At 42.1% G+C, this 18,265-nt stretch overlaps 1 protein-coding gene across 3 annotated transcripts in view; it reads left to right on the top strand.

Annotated features, from left to right (window-relative positions):
* TRAF5 (TNF receptor associated factor 5) overlaps positions 1 to 18,265 on the top strand; it is a 76,704-nt gene extending 58,439 nt beyond the window's left edge. For 2 of the 3 annotated variants that reach the window (XM_030194649.1, XM_030194648.1), the window contains exons 7-11: positions 687 to 764; positions 5,484 to 5,576; positions 9,970 to 10,110; positions 12,769 to 12,937; positions 16,480 to 18,265. In XM_030194649.1, coding sequence (XP_030050509.1) covers positions 687 to 764; positions 5,484 to 5,576; positions 9,970 to 10,110; positions 12,769 to 12,937; positions 16,480 to 17,057 — 1,059 coding nt within the window. In that variant the 3' untranslated portion in view covers positions 17,058 to 18,265. The remainder of the gene's footprint in view (positions 1 to 686; positions 765 to 5,483; positions 5,577 to 9,969; positions 10,111 to 12,768; positions 12,938 to 16,479) is intronic. The other variant, XM_030194650.1, reaches the window with a different exon arrangement.

The following is an 18,265-nucleotide window of genomic DNA, read 5'->3' as shown; positions in this document are numbered from 1 at the left end:
GCTGAAAATTTAGGCTCCTAAGTGTGGCTGAAAATAGGGCACAAATTTAGGAGACTAATTTAGGGGCATAAATTTTGGAGCTCAGCATTTTCTGAATATCAGGCTGATATCCAACAAGACATTTACAGGGAAAGCGAAGGAAAAAGGAAGCTACTATCTGACATGTTTAATTCCTGCTCAGTACAAGGCACTAGCTTATTTGAGCAATTAAAAATGTCCATGACAAATGTTAGCAAGCCATATCTTGATCGAGTTAATCTGAAAACATCCAGGCAACAACTCACATGGTTTCCATTTCTATCTGGCATATCTGTTATGATTTGAAACAACAGGATGCTGTGGTGACTTTAGTTAGCTTTCACACTTGCAGGTGGTAAATAAGACACTTTCAAAGTAATGTACATTCATATACATTAGGTATTTTTCTGTCCCTGAGGGCTCAAAGTCTTTTTCTCATCATATTACTTTTCCTTGCAAGAGTGAGGCATCTGTATCTATAAAGCTGTTGAAAGTCTTTCAGTGGCAGGTAAGTCTTCAGAAACCCTAAACTATGGCTAGTGCAGAGGAGCTGAGGATTTATTGTTAAGCATGGTTTGAGCTCCATGTTCTGTCGGAAATCATCATAGAAATATGCACATGCCAGAGTTTCTTATCAGTGAACTGACTATGGGTTGCTGTCTTCACAGGTTGAGGATCATCTTTCTTCTGTGTGTACTGAGGCAGAGCTGGAATGTCCCTTTAAAGATTATGGCTGTCTTGTAAAGGTACTGCTTACTCCAGAATAAGAACATAAGCATTGCCATACTGGGACAGACTGAAGGTCCATCAAGCCCAGTAACCTGTTTCTAATAGTGGCCAAACCAGGTCCAAGTACCTGGCAAGATCCCAAAGAGTAAAACAGATTTTATTTGTGATTTACAGTACTTGATATACCGCAACATATCCATCCATGGCGTGTGTGGTGTACAACAACTAAAACAATAAGTAAAAAAAAAAAACTAGAATAAAAAATAAAGTGCAGAGAAGGGAAAGGGGGAAGGGGAGAAGGCAGCTGGTCACATAGAGGGGGAGCAATTAAGGAGCTTGTAGAACAAAATGAGACAGGCAGAGATTTCGGTTAGAAAGGAGGGTTAGGAACTGGGACAAAGACAAGCTCATTCTAGAAATAAGCAGAAGATTGGGAGAAGGTGTTACCTGAGTATCCTATGTTGGCAGGACAGCACTTCCACACTTGCCATCTGGCAGTTACTGCAGGCAATTTCACTGGAAAGCATTTGCTGAATTCCATCAGGTGAGGTGGTGGATATCCCTTTAATGTCACCAGGGACCCCACAAGTTCCTTGAAGAGGCGGCACCCTTACAGCATGCAGCTGCAGCGCATGCCCAAAGGGGCGCACCCTGCCCCTTGGGAGCCCCTTTGAGCATTGGGGAGTGGTGAGGCAGCGAGGACTTTTGACTTTAAGGTATTCTATTGTCTTATTTTCCTTTTAATCATGGGAAAACATAAAATCAAAATTAAAGTTTCCATTCCAGCTACAGTGGGTCCAGTGGATCAGCATGTGACCACCACTGGAGTGACAGCAATGACTGAAATTCAGACTTTATCTCCTCTGGGCACCTCACTTAGTCCCCCCGATTGTACTCCTCCAACCCTTCCTTCAGATTCTTGTGTTTTGGAACCTATAGTATTAGGTTCCTTGTCTCTTGATAGCGAGCGGCAGGGATCCCAGCTGACATCAGCTGTAACTTATGCTAAGGTGCTTCAAGTTGTACAATCCTTTTGAGACTCAGCCAGTTCCCTGCATGTTAGGAGATTCACAAGAGGTTCCTTTAAAGGATTTGTGGGACTTGAATCAGCATATGGAGGGAATAGTAAAACCATTTCTCTCAGAGCCAAATCTTTTCTCAGGAAGTTGAAGATAAATTGGTTAATGTGAACTGAAATATATCAACTTTAGATAAACACTTGCTAGCTCTGTTCCCTGTAAGCTGAGTGGGAGTCCTCCAACTGCATTGCTGTCAGTAGGGGGCAGTGCATCAATATTGTGTCTTCAATTACTAGGCATAAGCAGGTTCCCTGGAGTTCTGCACAGCTTGCCTGTCCCTTACTATTGAACAGTGGCAAAATATAATAGTGAAACAGCACCTTCCCCCCCACACACACACACACTGGCAGGACTGTAGGTGGAGGACGCCTGCTCAGCTTAGAGGGAACAGTGCTTGCAAGCTGTACTTCTCTGCAGACAGTATCTGCCTCAGCAATTAAAGATTCATATAATTTACATTTGAAATGAGAAATTATGGAGAATGCAGGCAGAGCTAGAAATCTGCGCTTCATAAATTTCTAAAAAAATATATTTGCTGTCACCCGAGATTTTATTGAGGAAATACCTCAAGGAAGTCTTAGGTATGGATAATGCTGCAACATTACCACTGTTACTATTTACCTGTTAAGAAAAAGCACCCTTCTGAATAAGGAGTAGATCAATTGGTACCACCTGAGGTTGATTTAACAGCTTTTCTTGAAGATACTCAAGATGTGATACAAACACAGTCTACCCTCTTGGTAACTTGTATAAATGAGAGTGATCAATCTTTGATTATGAAATTATATTTTAAGAAAAAAGATGAGATTTCTTTTTTTTTTTTTTTTTGTAGAGCTAAGAGTGATATTTTCTGATGTTGCCAGGGCTCCACGATTCAGATGGAAGGCTTTTTTTAGCATTGAATTCTAGAGTACTGGCCCTGGGAGCTACATTTTCCCTTAAATTTCCATGTAAATGTTTGCTTAGTTTTCAAAATAAGGATTATATATTTCGGAATCCACTAAAGTTAGAGCAGTTCCTTAAGGGTCATGAGAAATGATTTGTTTTTGAAAGTTCGGGAGTATTTTAGTCGAAACTACACTGTTTAAGTATTAGGATTATTTTATTCTAATTGGTTTCCCTTTTTTTCAATTTCCTTTTCACTTTGTAATACTATTCTTCCTTGAAGTGTGCTAGAAGAATTTTCTTTAAAAGTTGTATGTTACTCTTTTTATTTTCTTTGTTTGCAGTGGATTTTCCTAAATCTGTCTTAGGAATGGCTTATGGACTTTTCTTTTAGGAAATTGTCCAGACTTTTTAAAAATCCTGCTAAGCTAACTGCTTTTACCACGTTCTCTGGCAGTGAATTCCAGAGTTTAATTACACATTGAGTGCGAATCATTTTTTTAAATCTTTTTTTTATTAATTAATAAACAGTTTTTCAATACAAACCTTAGCTCAAGCTAACAGTACACTCTAGTCTTTTTTTGCATTAAAGATCCAACAAACCTCCCCCCTCCCACCCCCCTCAGGATATCTCAGACAAGAAAACACACACTGTCATCGCTGTAAAAGTCACCAAGTACAGACATCAGCCTGTAAGACCCCGCCATTCCACATAGGAAGACCAGGTTTTTAAAAATCTCCCCATTCCTCCTCGTCGCAGGGCAGTCAGTTTATCCATTAAACAGCAGTAGTCCACTTTGGCGAGCACTTGATCCACAGTGGGTAGCACTTGTTGTTTCCAGTATTTTGCAATTAAAGTCCTGGCTGCTGTAACGATAAAACGTAAAAGTGCAGAGCAGGAGCCACTGCTCTCTCTTAAAACTATGTTCAGCAAGCAAAAGCCAGGATCAAGCACTATCACAAGCCCCATCCCGCTCTGCAGTCTGGTCTGTAAGTCCTGCCAAAACTGCTTTATCATTGGACAATCCCACCATATATGCCAAAATGTACCCTCTGCCCCGCACTTACGCCAGCAAGCTGCCAATCCGCTATTGAAAATGCGGACAAGCCGGCTAGGGGTCAAATACCATTGATACAACATTTTATATCCATTTTCCAGCAAAGGGGTAGCCACTGAGAATGCCAATAATCGTTTAAATTTTCTTTTCCAAACCATTGGGTCATATGTGATACCCAGTAAAGTCTCCCATTTCTTAAGGCATTTGTCCAATGGTTGGGTCTTATGTAACAGAGCTCTGTAGATGCGAGATATCCCCCCTTTACCTTCCCCAGATCTCATAGCTAGTTCAAGCTCTGTGGCCGCAAGGGATAAGTCCTCTCTCGCTTTTCTCTGGATAAAATCCCTGATCTGCATATAGAAGAAGTGGTCTCTGTCCCCTAATCCAAATTCCTCTTGGAGTGTGTTAAACGAATGGCACTTCCCATCTTCCCATATTTGGCCCAACAAGCACAGAGAGGCCGCTGACCACTGACCATATACCCCTACTACCCGACCCAGTGTAAAGTCTGTTGCATAAATGATAGGGGTCATCATATGATATTTACGTCCAGGAAACCAGGCTACTCTACAGCTAGCCCACTCCCCCAGAATCACCCTCATCTGACCCCTCAGTCCAGATATGAGGCTTCGCAGTAGCGGCAGGGGGAGCCATGCCATGGCCCATAATGGCACTCCTTTTAAGCCCCACTGTGCTGCATAGGTCCATAGCTTAGTCAGGCCTCTCTGTACCGTGGACAGCATTTGGAAGAGGGCAGCTCTGTAGTATAGGCTAAAATTAGGAACCCCCATGCTGAGTGAGAATCATTTTTTGTATTCATGCACACAGAAATTTGAGCATTCCAGTCTTTTATGCTAACAGGGCCCTAAACACAGAGTGGTCCTTTTACTAAGCTGCAGTAAGCACTAATATGTGCTTACTGCAACAAAAAATGTTTTTCAGTGGGGTACACTGAGGCATCCCATGATAATTGTGCCATGTGCACATGCTACCCACGCATGTTTTTTAGTGCTGGGGTGGGTCTTGAAAATGGCGGCACCCTGCCTGCCCAGCGCATCCCAGGATGCACTGGGCAGGGCCGGGCACCACCATTTTCAAGGCGGCGCTGCTGGAAGAGGAGGAAGTGTACCTCCCTCCTCCAACAAAGATATGGGGGGAGTTGATTTGCTGCCCACTGGGCCACCAGGGCTTTTTTTTTGGGGGGGGGGGGGGTTAGGGGGGCTGGAGACCCAACGGATCTTGTGTGGGGGGTGGGGTCGGGGAGTGGAGTGGAGGTCTGCTGGACCTGCAGCCCCTGTGTTGTTGGCTTGGGGTGAGGGTTTGGTGGGGGCACTAGGCCACCACGGCCATGCTGTTTGGGGTCTGGTGGTCCCACGGACCTCCAGCCCCTGTGTTTGACAGGTTTGGGATTTTGACAGCCCAGACCTGTCAAACAAGTGTGGGAGAATTTGCTCAGGCACAGTCCTCCCGCACTTTACCCTATGATCAGAGATAATAGCGTGCATAAATTTGCAAGCTATTATTTCTGATTGTAGGGACGGTAAAGCCCCATGCTGTTCCAGCGCTGCTTGGAACAGCACAGGGCTTTTGATCATCTGGACATAAGGGCCTAACACCCTTTTGTACAAGGACCCCCCAAATGTCTGATTTACATAATCTATCGCTTAGAGGAGCATTACCTAATCATCTGGTTAAAACATTTCCCTCTACTCAGGACAAAAGGGGAAAGATCCAGGAACATGAAAATGACTCACTGAGGGATCACATGCTTCTGGTTTTGGACAGGAATAGCAGATTAGAAGAACAGGTAAGTCATGGTTGCCATTGTTCCTGTTATTTGTATAGCATGACCAGCAGACACTTTACAGACTCATACAGATGACAGTCTCTGTTTTTCCTTTGACTAGCAGGACTGAGTCATGTTACAGACTTGTTGTAAATCAACAAAAGGATAAGAGAGTCTTAATATATGAACACAAGAAAAACCTCTCTTGGTATAAATTGCAAAGTACTTAATCCGATGCATTGGATTCCAAAGCATTGGAGACACGCTGTGTTCAAGATTACCAGTGTCATGCACTCCTTGAGACAGCTTACATAGTGAAACTCTGGCCACGGTCGGTGTGATTTGACTTATTCTACACGTTTGTGTCTACTAGGATTTAAAAGTTTAAGTTAAGTAAATATTTTTTTATTTTTGGATCCATGAGTTTGCTTTTTTCTGTGAAGTCTTTTAGCAATTCAGAGTTAAAGAGAAAAAGGGTTTTTTATGCTGATGAAGATAAGGAGACCCAAGTTATTTACTCTATACCCAATTAAAAGCTAATATCAGGTGGAGGTCTGGGGGCTCAGAGGCTTTTTCCCTTTCTCATGTAGAGGAGTGTGGTAGCCGTGTTAGTCCACTCTTAAGGTTATCAATAGAAATCAAACAAAATAAAACATGGAAAAGAAAATAAGACGATACCTTTTTTATTGGACATAACTTAATACATTTCTTGATTAGCTTTCAAAGGTTGCCCTTCTTCATCAGATCGGAAATAAGCAAATGTGCTAGCTGACAGTGTATATAAGTGAAAAGAAAGATGGTCCTAAGAAACAAGATGGCAAGCGATCCGCAAAATCCAACGTGGAGACAAACAAAGCAGATCAATCAGTGATATGGTTCAGAACTTTATTTTCAGAGATTCGCCCGACACAGACTGTGTTTCGCCCACAAGGGCTGCGTCAGGGGCTAATAGTCCAAGCAGGACATGAGATTGAAACGTAAAAAACCAGCAGGGTGCTTTCCTCAATCAAGATGAGGACATCAGCTCAATGCACAGGGTAAGTCTCTGGTCGCATCTCTCAGCTGCTGAGAGATGCACCAGAGACTTACCCTGTGCATTGAGCTGATGTCCTCATCTTGATTGAGGAAAGCACCCTGCTGGTTTTTTACGTTTCAATCTCATGTCCTGCTTGGACTATTAGCCCCTGACGCAGCCCTTGTGGGCGAAACACAGTCTGTGTCGGGCGAATCTCTGAAAATAAAGTTTTGAACCATATCACTGATTGATCTGCTTTGTTTGTCTCCATATAAGTGAAAACATTCAAGCATTACTATGACAGTCTGATAGGGTGGGAGGATGGGGTTGGGTAGGAGGTATGCATGCTTTGATGTCCCCATGCATACCTCCTACCCACCCCCATCCTCCCACCCTGTCAGACTGTCATAGTAATGCTTGAATGTTTTCACTTATATACACTGTCAGCTAGCACATTTGCTTATTTCCGATCTGACGAAGAAGGGCAACCTTCGAAAGCTAATCAAGAAATGTATTAAGTTATGTCCAATAAAAAAGGTATCGTCTTATTTTCTTTTCCATGTTTTACTTTGTTTGATCCCTTTCTCATAAACACTCTTTTTGCACTTCACGGAAATATAATAGTAGATTAAGTACTTTGCAATTTATACCGAGAAGTTTTTCTTGTGTTCACAGGCTTCTTGTAAACCACTTTGGTATTTTTTATGAAAGATGGTTATGAAAGCAATTAATGTAAGGGCCCTTTTACTAAAGGGTGTTAAGCCCTAAAGTGTTACTGATATTGAGGCCGATATTCAGACCGCAGGCGTTAGCTGACCACTCCCGTGGTCAGCGCTTAAACCAGATACTCAATGCCAAGCCATTTCCGGTGACTGGCATTGAATATCCGGTTTAATTTTGGCTGGTTTGACTTTCACTGGCCAAGCTGATATTCAGCACTGACCGGTCAAACTCAAACCAGCCAAAGATAGGACTGCCTTGCACATGGACAAATATGGCCACTAAAGTTAAGCGGTGATGTGCTGAAAATCTGCAGATAGCTGGTTATATCACCCGATATATAATCAGCTAGTCGCTAACCGTCAATATTCAGTGGGACATATCCAGCCATCGGCGGTTAGTCGGCTATATGGCATTTAACCGGATAGGTGCTGATCCTGACCAGTTAAATGCCTTTGAATATCGGGGGGATTGATACTGATATGTACTTATATTCCACCACAGCCTTTTTGTACAGTGTGGATTACACATACTCAAAAGAGATTCAGACAAACCTGAAGAATTACAGTTTTATAAACAATAATCATAAAAGCACCATAACTACTTAATAAAAAAAAACCTTTAGTTGTTATAAAAGACTAGTAAAAAAGGCCCGTTTCTTAACGCAATGAAACGGGCGCTAGCAGTGTAATGAGTTCCTGCCATTAATGTTTCCACGGTTGTATTCTGAATATAATTGTTGTTTACATGTGTAAGATTTCTTTATATACAATAGTTTTTGTGTAAACTGTGTTACAATGTGGTAAATGTTTTCCTTGTTCAGGCCCTTCAATCAGTTTAACAATCACATCAGAAGAGCTCCTTACTCGTGAGAATGCAACATACAGTTGCCCATGTGAGAGAGAGAGAGTGACAGTGTGTTTTACAGACAGTGTAAGAGAGATACACAGAATGATTGAGTGTGTGTGTGATGTCTGTGTGTGACAAAGTGATTAAATGTTTGTCTTCCCTTCCGTTCTGTGCACTTGCCTCCACTGATGTTCGTACCTCCCTGTATATGATTTGTTTGTTAGAGATTCAATCCACTCCACTTCCCTCCTCCAAGTTCCGTTCTGTCTGATTGGTTCTTCGTTGACAGTGAGAGCCAATGAAACGCTGAACTACAGACTTATGAACCCTACACTGCCACAGTGCCACGGAGTCAGCTTCAGAATGTTGGAGGTGCTTTTTATTATATAGGATTACCGCCCGCGTGCCACAAAATAAAAATATTTTCCGGCGCGCATAGCAGGCACGTGTCAAAAATTAAAGTACCGCAAGGACTACGCGGTAGCCGGATGGTAACTCAAAATTGACGCACATTGGGTGCACGTAGGTGCCTATGCAGCTTAGCAAAAGGGCCCCTTAATTATTTTGCATTGAGGTGTTATATCAGTTAAAACCTAAAATCAGAAGCCCTAATTATAAAATATTTTCAACAATTCTTTGAATGACTTTTGGATCAATGCATGACCAGGTGTGTCTGAGAAAAGACCCCAGAGACAGAACAAGGCAGGTCAGAGTTTTCATTTCTAATCTGATTTGGCAAAAAATATGAAGTCCTTTCTAGTCAGATGGATGTGATAGGGGGCTGACACAAAATTATTGCAGACTGTGAAAAATTGCAGGAAGACCTTAGGAGATTGGAAGACTGGACATCTAAATGGCAGATGAAATTTAATGTGGACAAGTGCATAGCCACATACATTGGGAAGAATAATCTGAATCCTTGTTACTGGTACTTGGTGCTAGGTTCCATGTTAGGAGTCACCACCCAAGGAAAAGATTTAGGTGTCGTCATGGACAGTACTTTGAAATTTTCTGCACAAGGAAGCAAAGGAATGCTAGGAAGTATTAGGATAGGGATAGAAAATAAGACTAATAATATTATAATGTCTCTGTATCACTCCACGATGCAACCTCACCTTGAGTATCGTGTGAAGTTCTGGTCACCGTATCTCAAAAAAGATATAACAGAATTAGAAAAGGTTCAAAGAATGCAACCAAAACAATTAAGGGAATGAAACTCCTATCATATGAGGAAAGGCTTATGAGGTTAGGGCTGTTCAGCTTGGAAAAGAGACAGCTGATGGGGGGATATGATAGAGGTCTACAAAATCCTGAGTGGAGCATAGCCGGTTGAAGTGAATCGATTTTTTTTACTCTTTCAAAAAGTACAAAGACTAGGAGACACTCAATCAAATTACATGGAAATACTTTTAAAACAAATAGGAGGAAATACTTTTTTTTCACTCAATGAATAGTTAAGCTCTGGAACTCATTGCTGGAGGACATGGTAACAACGGTTAGCATATCTAGGTTTAAAAAACATTTGGACAACTTCCTGGAAGTAATCTGCTATCAAGATAGACATTGGGGAAAACCACTATTTATCCCTGGGATCGGTAGCATGGAATCTTGCTACAGTTTGGGATTTTGCCAGGTACTTGTGGCCGGAATTGGCCAGTTTTAGAATTAGGATACTGGGATAGATGGACCATCAATCTGACCCAATATGGCTATTCTTATGATAAATTTTTAATAAGTGAAGGCAGTCACATCTTTCCAGCTAATGCTGTACATTTTACATGCTACTATGGATCAGCCTCTACTATGTACTCTTTGTGTTCTATGCATTAGATCTCTGATCTCTACCAAAATTTGGAGCTGAAGGAGAATAAAATCCAGCAGATGGCAGACACTATGAAAAAGTGTGAAAAGGAGTTCAGACAGTTCATGCAGCTCTTTGGCACAAATGGGAACCTGCTCCCAAGTACACAGGTGAGCTGCTAACCATCCATCTTGAACTGATTCCCTCCTTCTGTCAGAACAGCATTGCTGAGCATTTCAGCATGGCCTTATACTGATTATACTGAAATATGTCTCAGTTTTCAGAAATTTTGAATTAGTGAAGGAGGGTCACTTATTAGCATGTATTGCATGCTAACACTGTTAATGTGCTTTATTTGCTGTAGGGCCCGTTTTTCTGCAGTGGGCCTTGTGACGAGTAACACGAGTTAGCACGCACTGCTAGTAAATAACCCCTTATAACAGCAATGTCCAAACTGTCCACACAGAGACAAAGTATGTGTGTACTTTCACTTTGAAAGTTGCCTGTGGACATTTACATCTGTTTTTTCGTGTAAGTAGCTTGTTCTTAGAAATATAGTGGGTTTAACAGGGTAGGAGAGTCTCCGGCCAGGTTAAATCATACTGAGCAGTCCAGCCACTGATATTTCGCAGCACTTAACCGGGTAGTGCTGTTGAATATTGCCACTAACCAGCCATGTCAAAACCGGGCAATGGAGGGAGCTGTATGGAGAAAGAGCGGGAGAGGAGCTGGGAGTTGTGTGGGTGCCCACATAGCTAAGTGACAAAATGGATGGTAGAAAAGGCTGTCATAGCCCACTAACTTCTGGGTAGCATCTTGAAGCGTTTTCTGTTCTCCTTCCTAGAGAATGTCATAGGGATGGGGACAGAGCCCGCGGGGACAGGGACAGATCCCACGGGGATGGGGCAGGGATGGGGACAGAGCTCATGGGGATGGGGACAGATTTTTGTCCCCATGTCATTTTCTGCTTTGAAGCCTGTTCATGAACTGGACTGTTGTTTCTGAGTGATGCAGACGATGATATTTAGATTTTTTTGGAAAAACAAACAAATATGCTGGACACAAGCAGCAAAATTTGCATGGGGGATCCTGTATGTTCCTGCTACCAGCACATCTTCTAAGAAGACATTTTCTATTGCAGGAAAGACTGTGGAAGACAGGAGAACTAGACTGAATCCTGAGATTGTTGATAACTTCTTATTCATTCACAGATTAAAAAATCACAACAGTGCTTCATAAGGCATATTTCTCCCCCGCTAATGCTTACAGAACGGATTCTATTTTGTACCCCTAGACATTTTAACAGGGTAGTAGAAGTCATCTATTGTTGGGGTTGGAAGGGTAGAGGGTGGTGGGGGTGTGGGGGGTTATTATAGTTGCTCTTTGTTATTATTGTTTTCTATTTGTGATTTATAAACAACAGTTGCACAGCATATTGTTCCTTTTCATACTTTAATAAAGATTTAAATATAAAATTATAAGTGTTCGAGGCTTCTACAGATGAGGAGAGCCCACAGGGACGGGGCAGGGACGGAGACAGGGCCTATGAGGACAGGACAGGGACGGAGACAAAACCTGTGGGGATGGGGTGGAGACAGAGACAGAACTCACGGGGACGGGGAGGGCATGGAGACAAACTTTGTCCCCGTTTCATTCTCTACTCTTCCATTCCTTCAAACAAGATCAATCCCTCTCCCAACCCCCCCCCCCCAACAAGTTTGATACTGTTGCTGACCTTTTCCCCCAAACATGAGCTAGGCCCCTCCCAGGCCTATTTTGGCATACATGGTGGTTGGGGGGTAGTCCGAGCAGAAGGGAATCCAAATTGCTGCTGCCCATATGGCTCCGGGTGCAAAATGGTGATCATGACTTCTAGTGGTAGTCTTGCAGTACTACTGCTAGACATCACATCTGCCTTTTTGCACCCAGAGCTGGCAAGGGCAGGAGCAATTGGGGTTCGCTCCTGCCTAAACTACTCCCTAGACCACTAGGTATGCTAAGATAGGCCTAGGGAAGGGGAGGGACTACTGGGGCCTAGGAGAAGAACTTCTTTTGGGAGAGAGGCCTGGCTCATGTTGGAGGAGTTTGGGAGAAGAAATCAGAATGGGGGGAGGGAGCAGTGGGGACTGACAGATTCTCTTATGTGAGTCCCAGCTGAATATCAGCTGAGACTTGTATAAGTACTGGTGCCCAGTACATATCTGTTCAGACCTGGATATACTATTAATGCGTGTCATATAAAAATTTTTGTATGGTTCTGAAAACTCACTTTTTCAAACTGGAGTATGATGAGTTTTCAGAGGATTGAATTTTGTCCTCTGCCCCATCTTGGAAATGGCTATGTTAAACCTGCTGTGGTGTGAAGGAATCTATCCTGGTTGATTGCAGCTTTCTGATTTTTTAAATGGAGTTCCTGTTTTCCTATTTTAATATATGCACCACTTTGACCTGTATGTCAGATAAGGTGGCTAAATAAATTTTAATAATAAACATGGCTGTATTGGGAGAGAGCAGTTTTTAAGATATCCTGTTTATATGAGTAAGTCATCATTTACATGAGGTAATGATTTTAAAACAGTCCTCATTCTTACTTGCCGATCTATTATTTCATTGTATAATGCAAAACCAAGTCCTCTATCAGTATAAAAACTAATAGGTGAACACTGTAACAAGTTTGCTGATTTGTTAATTATAAACAATGAAATGAAAAACATGAACTGTGCATTTAGAAGTTCTCTCCAACTAAAGTGCAGTGTAATTCCCAAATTCCAAATACTTGCATATTTGTGACATGAATTATTTGTATTTCATTCGCATTGACCTGAAAGACACTCGCCAGTCAGATAGATAAAGCCACGAGGCTGGAAACACAGATGATTCAGCTGATACAAATGGTCAGCCAGGAGCAGAGCAGACTTGATCTGAAGCCACTGATGGAGATGATGGAGAACACAAAGGAAAAGATTGCCTTGATGGAAACGTATGACCATCGCCTAGGTATGCTGGTTTCTTATATGACTTCTCTTGCCTTTTTAAGACAACTCGGATAATACCTACTTTTTCTGATTTTCCCACTCCATGGTAGAGCAACCCTATCCAGGTGATTCTTGGGAATACTCACCAGCCATCTGGGCAGTCACCTTCTCTGAGCTGCACACCCAGTATCATTCGTTAGTGCCAGCTGATTTTGTTTATTTTTTGTTAAAAAAAACTGAATTCTCACAGGTCAGCCATTTTACATAGAATATTGCCCCTGAAAAGGATAATGAAGGTTTAGGGTATAACTCTAACAGTTAGAGCCAGTGAGCTTTAGATGCCCACAGATGTAGAGCAGGTGTGAGTCAATTTTGCAGGTTGCTCAGCTTTCTACATCGTGTTACTTTCCCATTTTTGTTTTTTCTTTGATATTGAACCTCTCACCACTAGGAGAGACAGGAAGGGTGTGCTTAGTCCCTGCTTTCATAAAATCATACCTTAATCCCCAGATTCTACATATGGTGCTCAGATTTGGACAGACGAAACTGCAGAATGAACCTTCATAGCTCATGAAGCTACACAACAAATCAATACGATTATTGATGTTAAAGGATGCCAATTAGGATTTGCGCATTCATCTGGCTGTGTGCTCTTCTTTGCCTAAATCCCATAACGCTCAACCTAAAAGGGGTGTGTGACCATGGGAGGAGCAAGGATGAGTCAGAGGCGTTCCAAAAAGTTGTGCGCAGGGTTATAGAATAATTGGTCTCCGCATCCAACTTGGGGTGCTGGGATTTACACCAGGTTTCAGCGGGTATAGGTCTGGCGCCCAAAGTTGAGCGGGCAATCGGCGCTAGTAAAGGGCATGCACCCTATATAGAATAGCGCTTAGAGTTGATTTTTTCCAGCGCCCGTTTTTGTGCGTGATTTATAGAATCCCCCCCCCCAATCCTCATCCTTTGATCTTCAGAAGCAACACTCTACCAATAATAACTGAAGGCCCCTGAGAATGTAAAACCCCTGTTCAAAAAGCAAAGGTGAAAATAATTTGCATAGCATAATATGCCTCTTTTATTGAAGAACGGTTGAATTTACCATATAATTGTGCTTGACCCTGATATGACAAAGACAAGTAAGACACCCAGCAAAACCAACTGTGCAGTGTGGAAGGGACATCAGGAAGGGGTACATTATGTGACTTGGAAACGTTTGATGCCAATATAGCAAGTATTAAGGTTAACAGCGTCACACAATATTTGCTCCTTTCAAGGTTTCAGTTCTGTTTTCTAGAAGTCAAAATACATACTGTGCTTAGAAATAACCCCCCCCCCCCCCCCCAAAAAAAAAGACAGAAAAAAAATCGGACAAAAAGAGTTGGCCCAGTTGCAGTGCTGCACTCAGCCCTAAAGGAGAAGGACTCACAGTCACTGTGCAATGCTGACATCTGGTGGCTAGGTTTAAGAACACTGAGGCAGTAGGGATGTGCATTCATTAGTTTGCGTTCGGTTCAAAGCTCATGTTTCTGATGCTTTTAATTTTTTTCTTAAGTTGAAAAATATAAAAGCAAAACTTAGGGGATCTTTTACTAAAGATCAGCACAAGTTATCTGTAGCAGAGCCCATAGGAATAAAATGAGTCCTGTGGCAGTTAACTTACTACTACTACTTATCATTTCTATATCGCTACTAGACGTACGCAGCACTGTACACTTGAACATGAAGAGACAGTCCCTGCTCGACAGAGCTTACAATCTAATTAGGACAAAAAAGAGATAAGGGAATGTTAAAGTGAGGGTGATAAAATAAGGGTTCTGAACAAGTGAATAGGGGTTAGGAGTTAAAAGCAGCATCAAAAAGGTGGGCTTTTAGCTTAGATTTGAAGACGTCCAGAGATGGAGCTTGACGTACCGGCTCAGGAAGTCTATTCCAGGCATATGGTGCAGCAAGATAAAAGGAACGGAGTCTGGAGTTAGCAGTGGAGGAGAAGGAAGGGTGCAGATAAGAGAGATTTACCCAGTGAACGGAGTTCCCGGGGAGGAATGTAGGGAGAGATGAGAGTGGAGAGGTACTGAGGAGCTGCAGAGTGAATGCACTTATAGGTCAGTGAGAGGAGTTTGAACTGTATGCGGAAACGGATAGGAAGCCAGTGAAGTGACTTGAGGAGAGGGCTAATATGAGCATAACGACACTGGCAGAATATTAGTCGAGCAGCAGAATTTTGAACAGATTGAAGAGGAGAGAGATGGCTAAGTGGGAGACCTGTGAGAAGCAAGTTGCAATAGTCTAAGCGAGAGGTGATAAGAGTGTGGATGAGGGTTCTGGTAGTGTGCTCAGAAAAGAAAGGGCGAATTTTGGTGATATAGAGAAAGAAACAACAGGTTTTAGCAGTCTGCTGAATATGTGCAGAGGAGTAAAAGACCCCCTTAATGTGTTGCTTGCCTAACCATGTTTTTAAAAAATGTTTTAAAGTTAATAAAAAATCTGCAGGCACGTGGGTCTGTGGTAGTGGACCCATAGCATTTTCACAAAAGCATTTTGTTGCACCGCAATTGCGGGAAGGACTGTGGAAGAAAGAACTAGACTGAATCCCAAGATTGTTGAGGACTTAAAATCATAGCAATTATATTATGAGTAGATGGGTATCCGTCTAACCAATATAGTCAGACCTTATCAGCTTGTTTGAACCAGTCCTTAATGAGAGACAGTGCATTTGGTTGACTTGTACTCAGTAATTTACAATGATTCTCGACACTACAGGGACAAAGGTTGCAGAGACGGGATGGGAACATTCCTTGTCCCCATGTCATTCTCTAACTGTGCTTGCCAGCCCTGGACTAGAGGAAAATAATTTTCTGTTACTTGAATGGTAAATGTACAGCATCCGGCAGAGCTCTGCTAAAGTCCTATAGCCAGTTGTACAACAGATGTGTTTTTACAACCCTGATCGGCAAAATCATTTAGCCATACAGTATGCCCCAAGATTTGGAAGCCTGAATGGGGTTAAATTCAAGGTGAGAGACATTGGGGGTATTTTTAACAGGTTGCCTAGACTGGAAGTTGATGTATAACTCCCATTTTGAGGTTATTCTATAAAGATACATTTGAAAATAAGTATAAAGTATCTTTACAAAATAGCATCACAAAACCTGTGATAATCACAGCTAAAATGAACCATTGTATGTTTACAGCTGCTTTGAAGCAGATATAAAATGTACGTGGATGAGGTATGTGTGCATTTGATAAATTATACACATATTTCATATCTCTGTTATACAAGTATTTTTAGACATTGAGGTAATTTTATGAGGCTTTTTACATGTGGGACAGTTTATACAATTAGTCTCGGTGTTTTCTGTAAGGCTGCCCTCAGAATCTTCTGTATGGGAAGTAAAGCTTTGGTTGTAGCATGTGATGTCATTTCCTTTTGGTCTGAGATTGGCAGTGTTTGTAGTGACAGTAAAATATAGCAGCCTTTTATCTCAAATCATTATGAGTCTGTGTTGACAGATTGGCTTATCACTCCTACAGTTGTTTAAAAAATGTTATGTGTTTGCTTTTTCACAGTGGGTTTGGAATGCCAGTCCAGCAATCATGATGTCCACATTAACAGCCACAAGGCCCAGCTGAGCAACAACGAAGAGCGATTTAAACTCTTAGAAGGTGCCTGTTACAATGGAAAGCTCATATGGAAAATCACGGACTACAAAAAAAAGAAAAGGGAAGCCACAGAAGGACGTGTTGTGTCTATCTTTAGCCAGCCATTTTATACCAGTCGTTGTGGGTACCGACTGTGTGCCAGAGCATATGTGAATGGAGATGGCTCAGGAAAAGGAACACATCTGTCACTGTACTTTGTGGTCATGAAGGGGGAATTTGACTCGCTGCTTCCATGGCCTTTTAAGCAAAAAGTTACACTGACGCTTCTGGACCAAAGTGGCAAAAAAAATCATATTGCGGAAGGTTTCCGAGCAGACCCCAACAGCAGCAGTTTTAAACGGCCAGAAGTGGAGATGAACATTGCTTCTGGCTGTCCACGATTTGTGTCTCATACAACACTGGAAAATGGAAGGAACACATACATTAAAGATGACACTCTGTTTATCAAAGTCACTGTGGATTTAACAGACCTTGAGGAATTATAACTCATGGGTTGTAGAAACTTGTTATTTTTGAGAGGAGTGTAATGAGAACTTTTTATGAAGAAGTTGCTACTCGTTGAGATAATGAACTGTGTGGTGGACATACACAGACAAAAAACGTTATAAGGATAACAGCTTCTGACCACACTTGAGCTTGTCTGACCAGATTTTGGGTGATAGTAATATATGGGACTGTCTGAACTTTCTTAAAAAACAGAAAGATGGTGGTTTTTATTGCCTGCTTACAGCTGAGCAAATTTAAGATACACTCATAGTGGCAGCGAGCAGGGAACTGTGCCTCTCAGTTCTGGTGTAGGGAAACCATGTTTCCATGCCAGGGCCCAGTCTGTCACTTTATCTGTGTGGTGTTTATAAATGTTGCACCTGTTTCATGATTCTCAGTAACACATTGTTTGCACACTGTATTAGGCCGAAAGTTCTCCCAGTTCTAGAGAAGCAAATATTAGCTGCCTAGATCGAGGGCTGCTCCTCATATTCCTAAATTTGGGCTTCTACGTCAGGCATCCAGAGTTGAACCAGCATGTAAGGACAATTATATAACTGCACACGAGTTCTGAGATCATTGGTATTTCCATATGTATGTGGACTGTGTACTATGGATGTTACTGGAAGGGGCTACACATGGGCAGAGCATGAGCGTTTCTCCAAGATACATGCACACAACTTATGAAAGTGCGCCTAACATAATGGGCACATCTTTGGGCTTATGCCAGCATCTATGACAGCATTTGTGTGCAACGATGCTCTTATAGAACTGGCACTCAAGCGTGCCCCACACAGCACCTGACACGTGGTGCCGTCACAGAATTGCCCCTGTGCCCTTGCAAAACTAGGTGCCTACATTTAGGGGCTCAGCCTGCTTAATTTTCTAATGTGCTGATTTAGGTGCTTGTCTCCCAATGTTAGGCTGCTAAAGCCCTTTGAAAACCACCCCTACAGTGTTGAGGAAAAACGCTCCTGGACAGGATTATAATCGGCCACAATTGTGCCCTGTGCTTCAGAAAAGGAAAAAATTGTGCAGAACCCACTGTGTGAATTGCTAAGTTTAAGAATTTGAGAGCTATCCCACAATACATTTTGCACAAATATTGGCTAAAAGATTTTTCTGTGGAATTGTTTGCCATCAAAACATCATAGGATGGAGAAGAGATGGCTGAGGGGAGACATGATAGAGGTATATAAAATAATGA

Source organism: Microcaecilia unicolor, chromosome 3 (genome assembly GCF_901765095.1).
Source record: "Microcaecilia unicolor chromosome 3, aMicUni1.1, whole genome shotgun sequence".
Taxonomy (NCBI): Eukaryota; Metazoa; Chordata; class Amphibia; order Gymnophiona; family Siphonopidae; genus Microcaecilia; species Microcaecilia unicolor.
The sequence above is the reverse complement of the archived record's forward strand: the minus strand, read 5'-3'. Positions and strand labels throughout refer to the sequence as shown.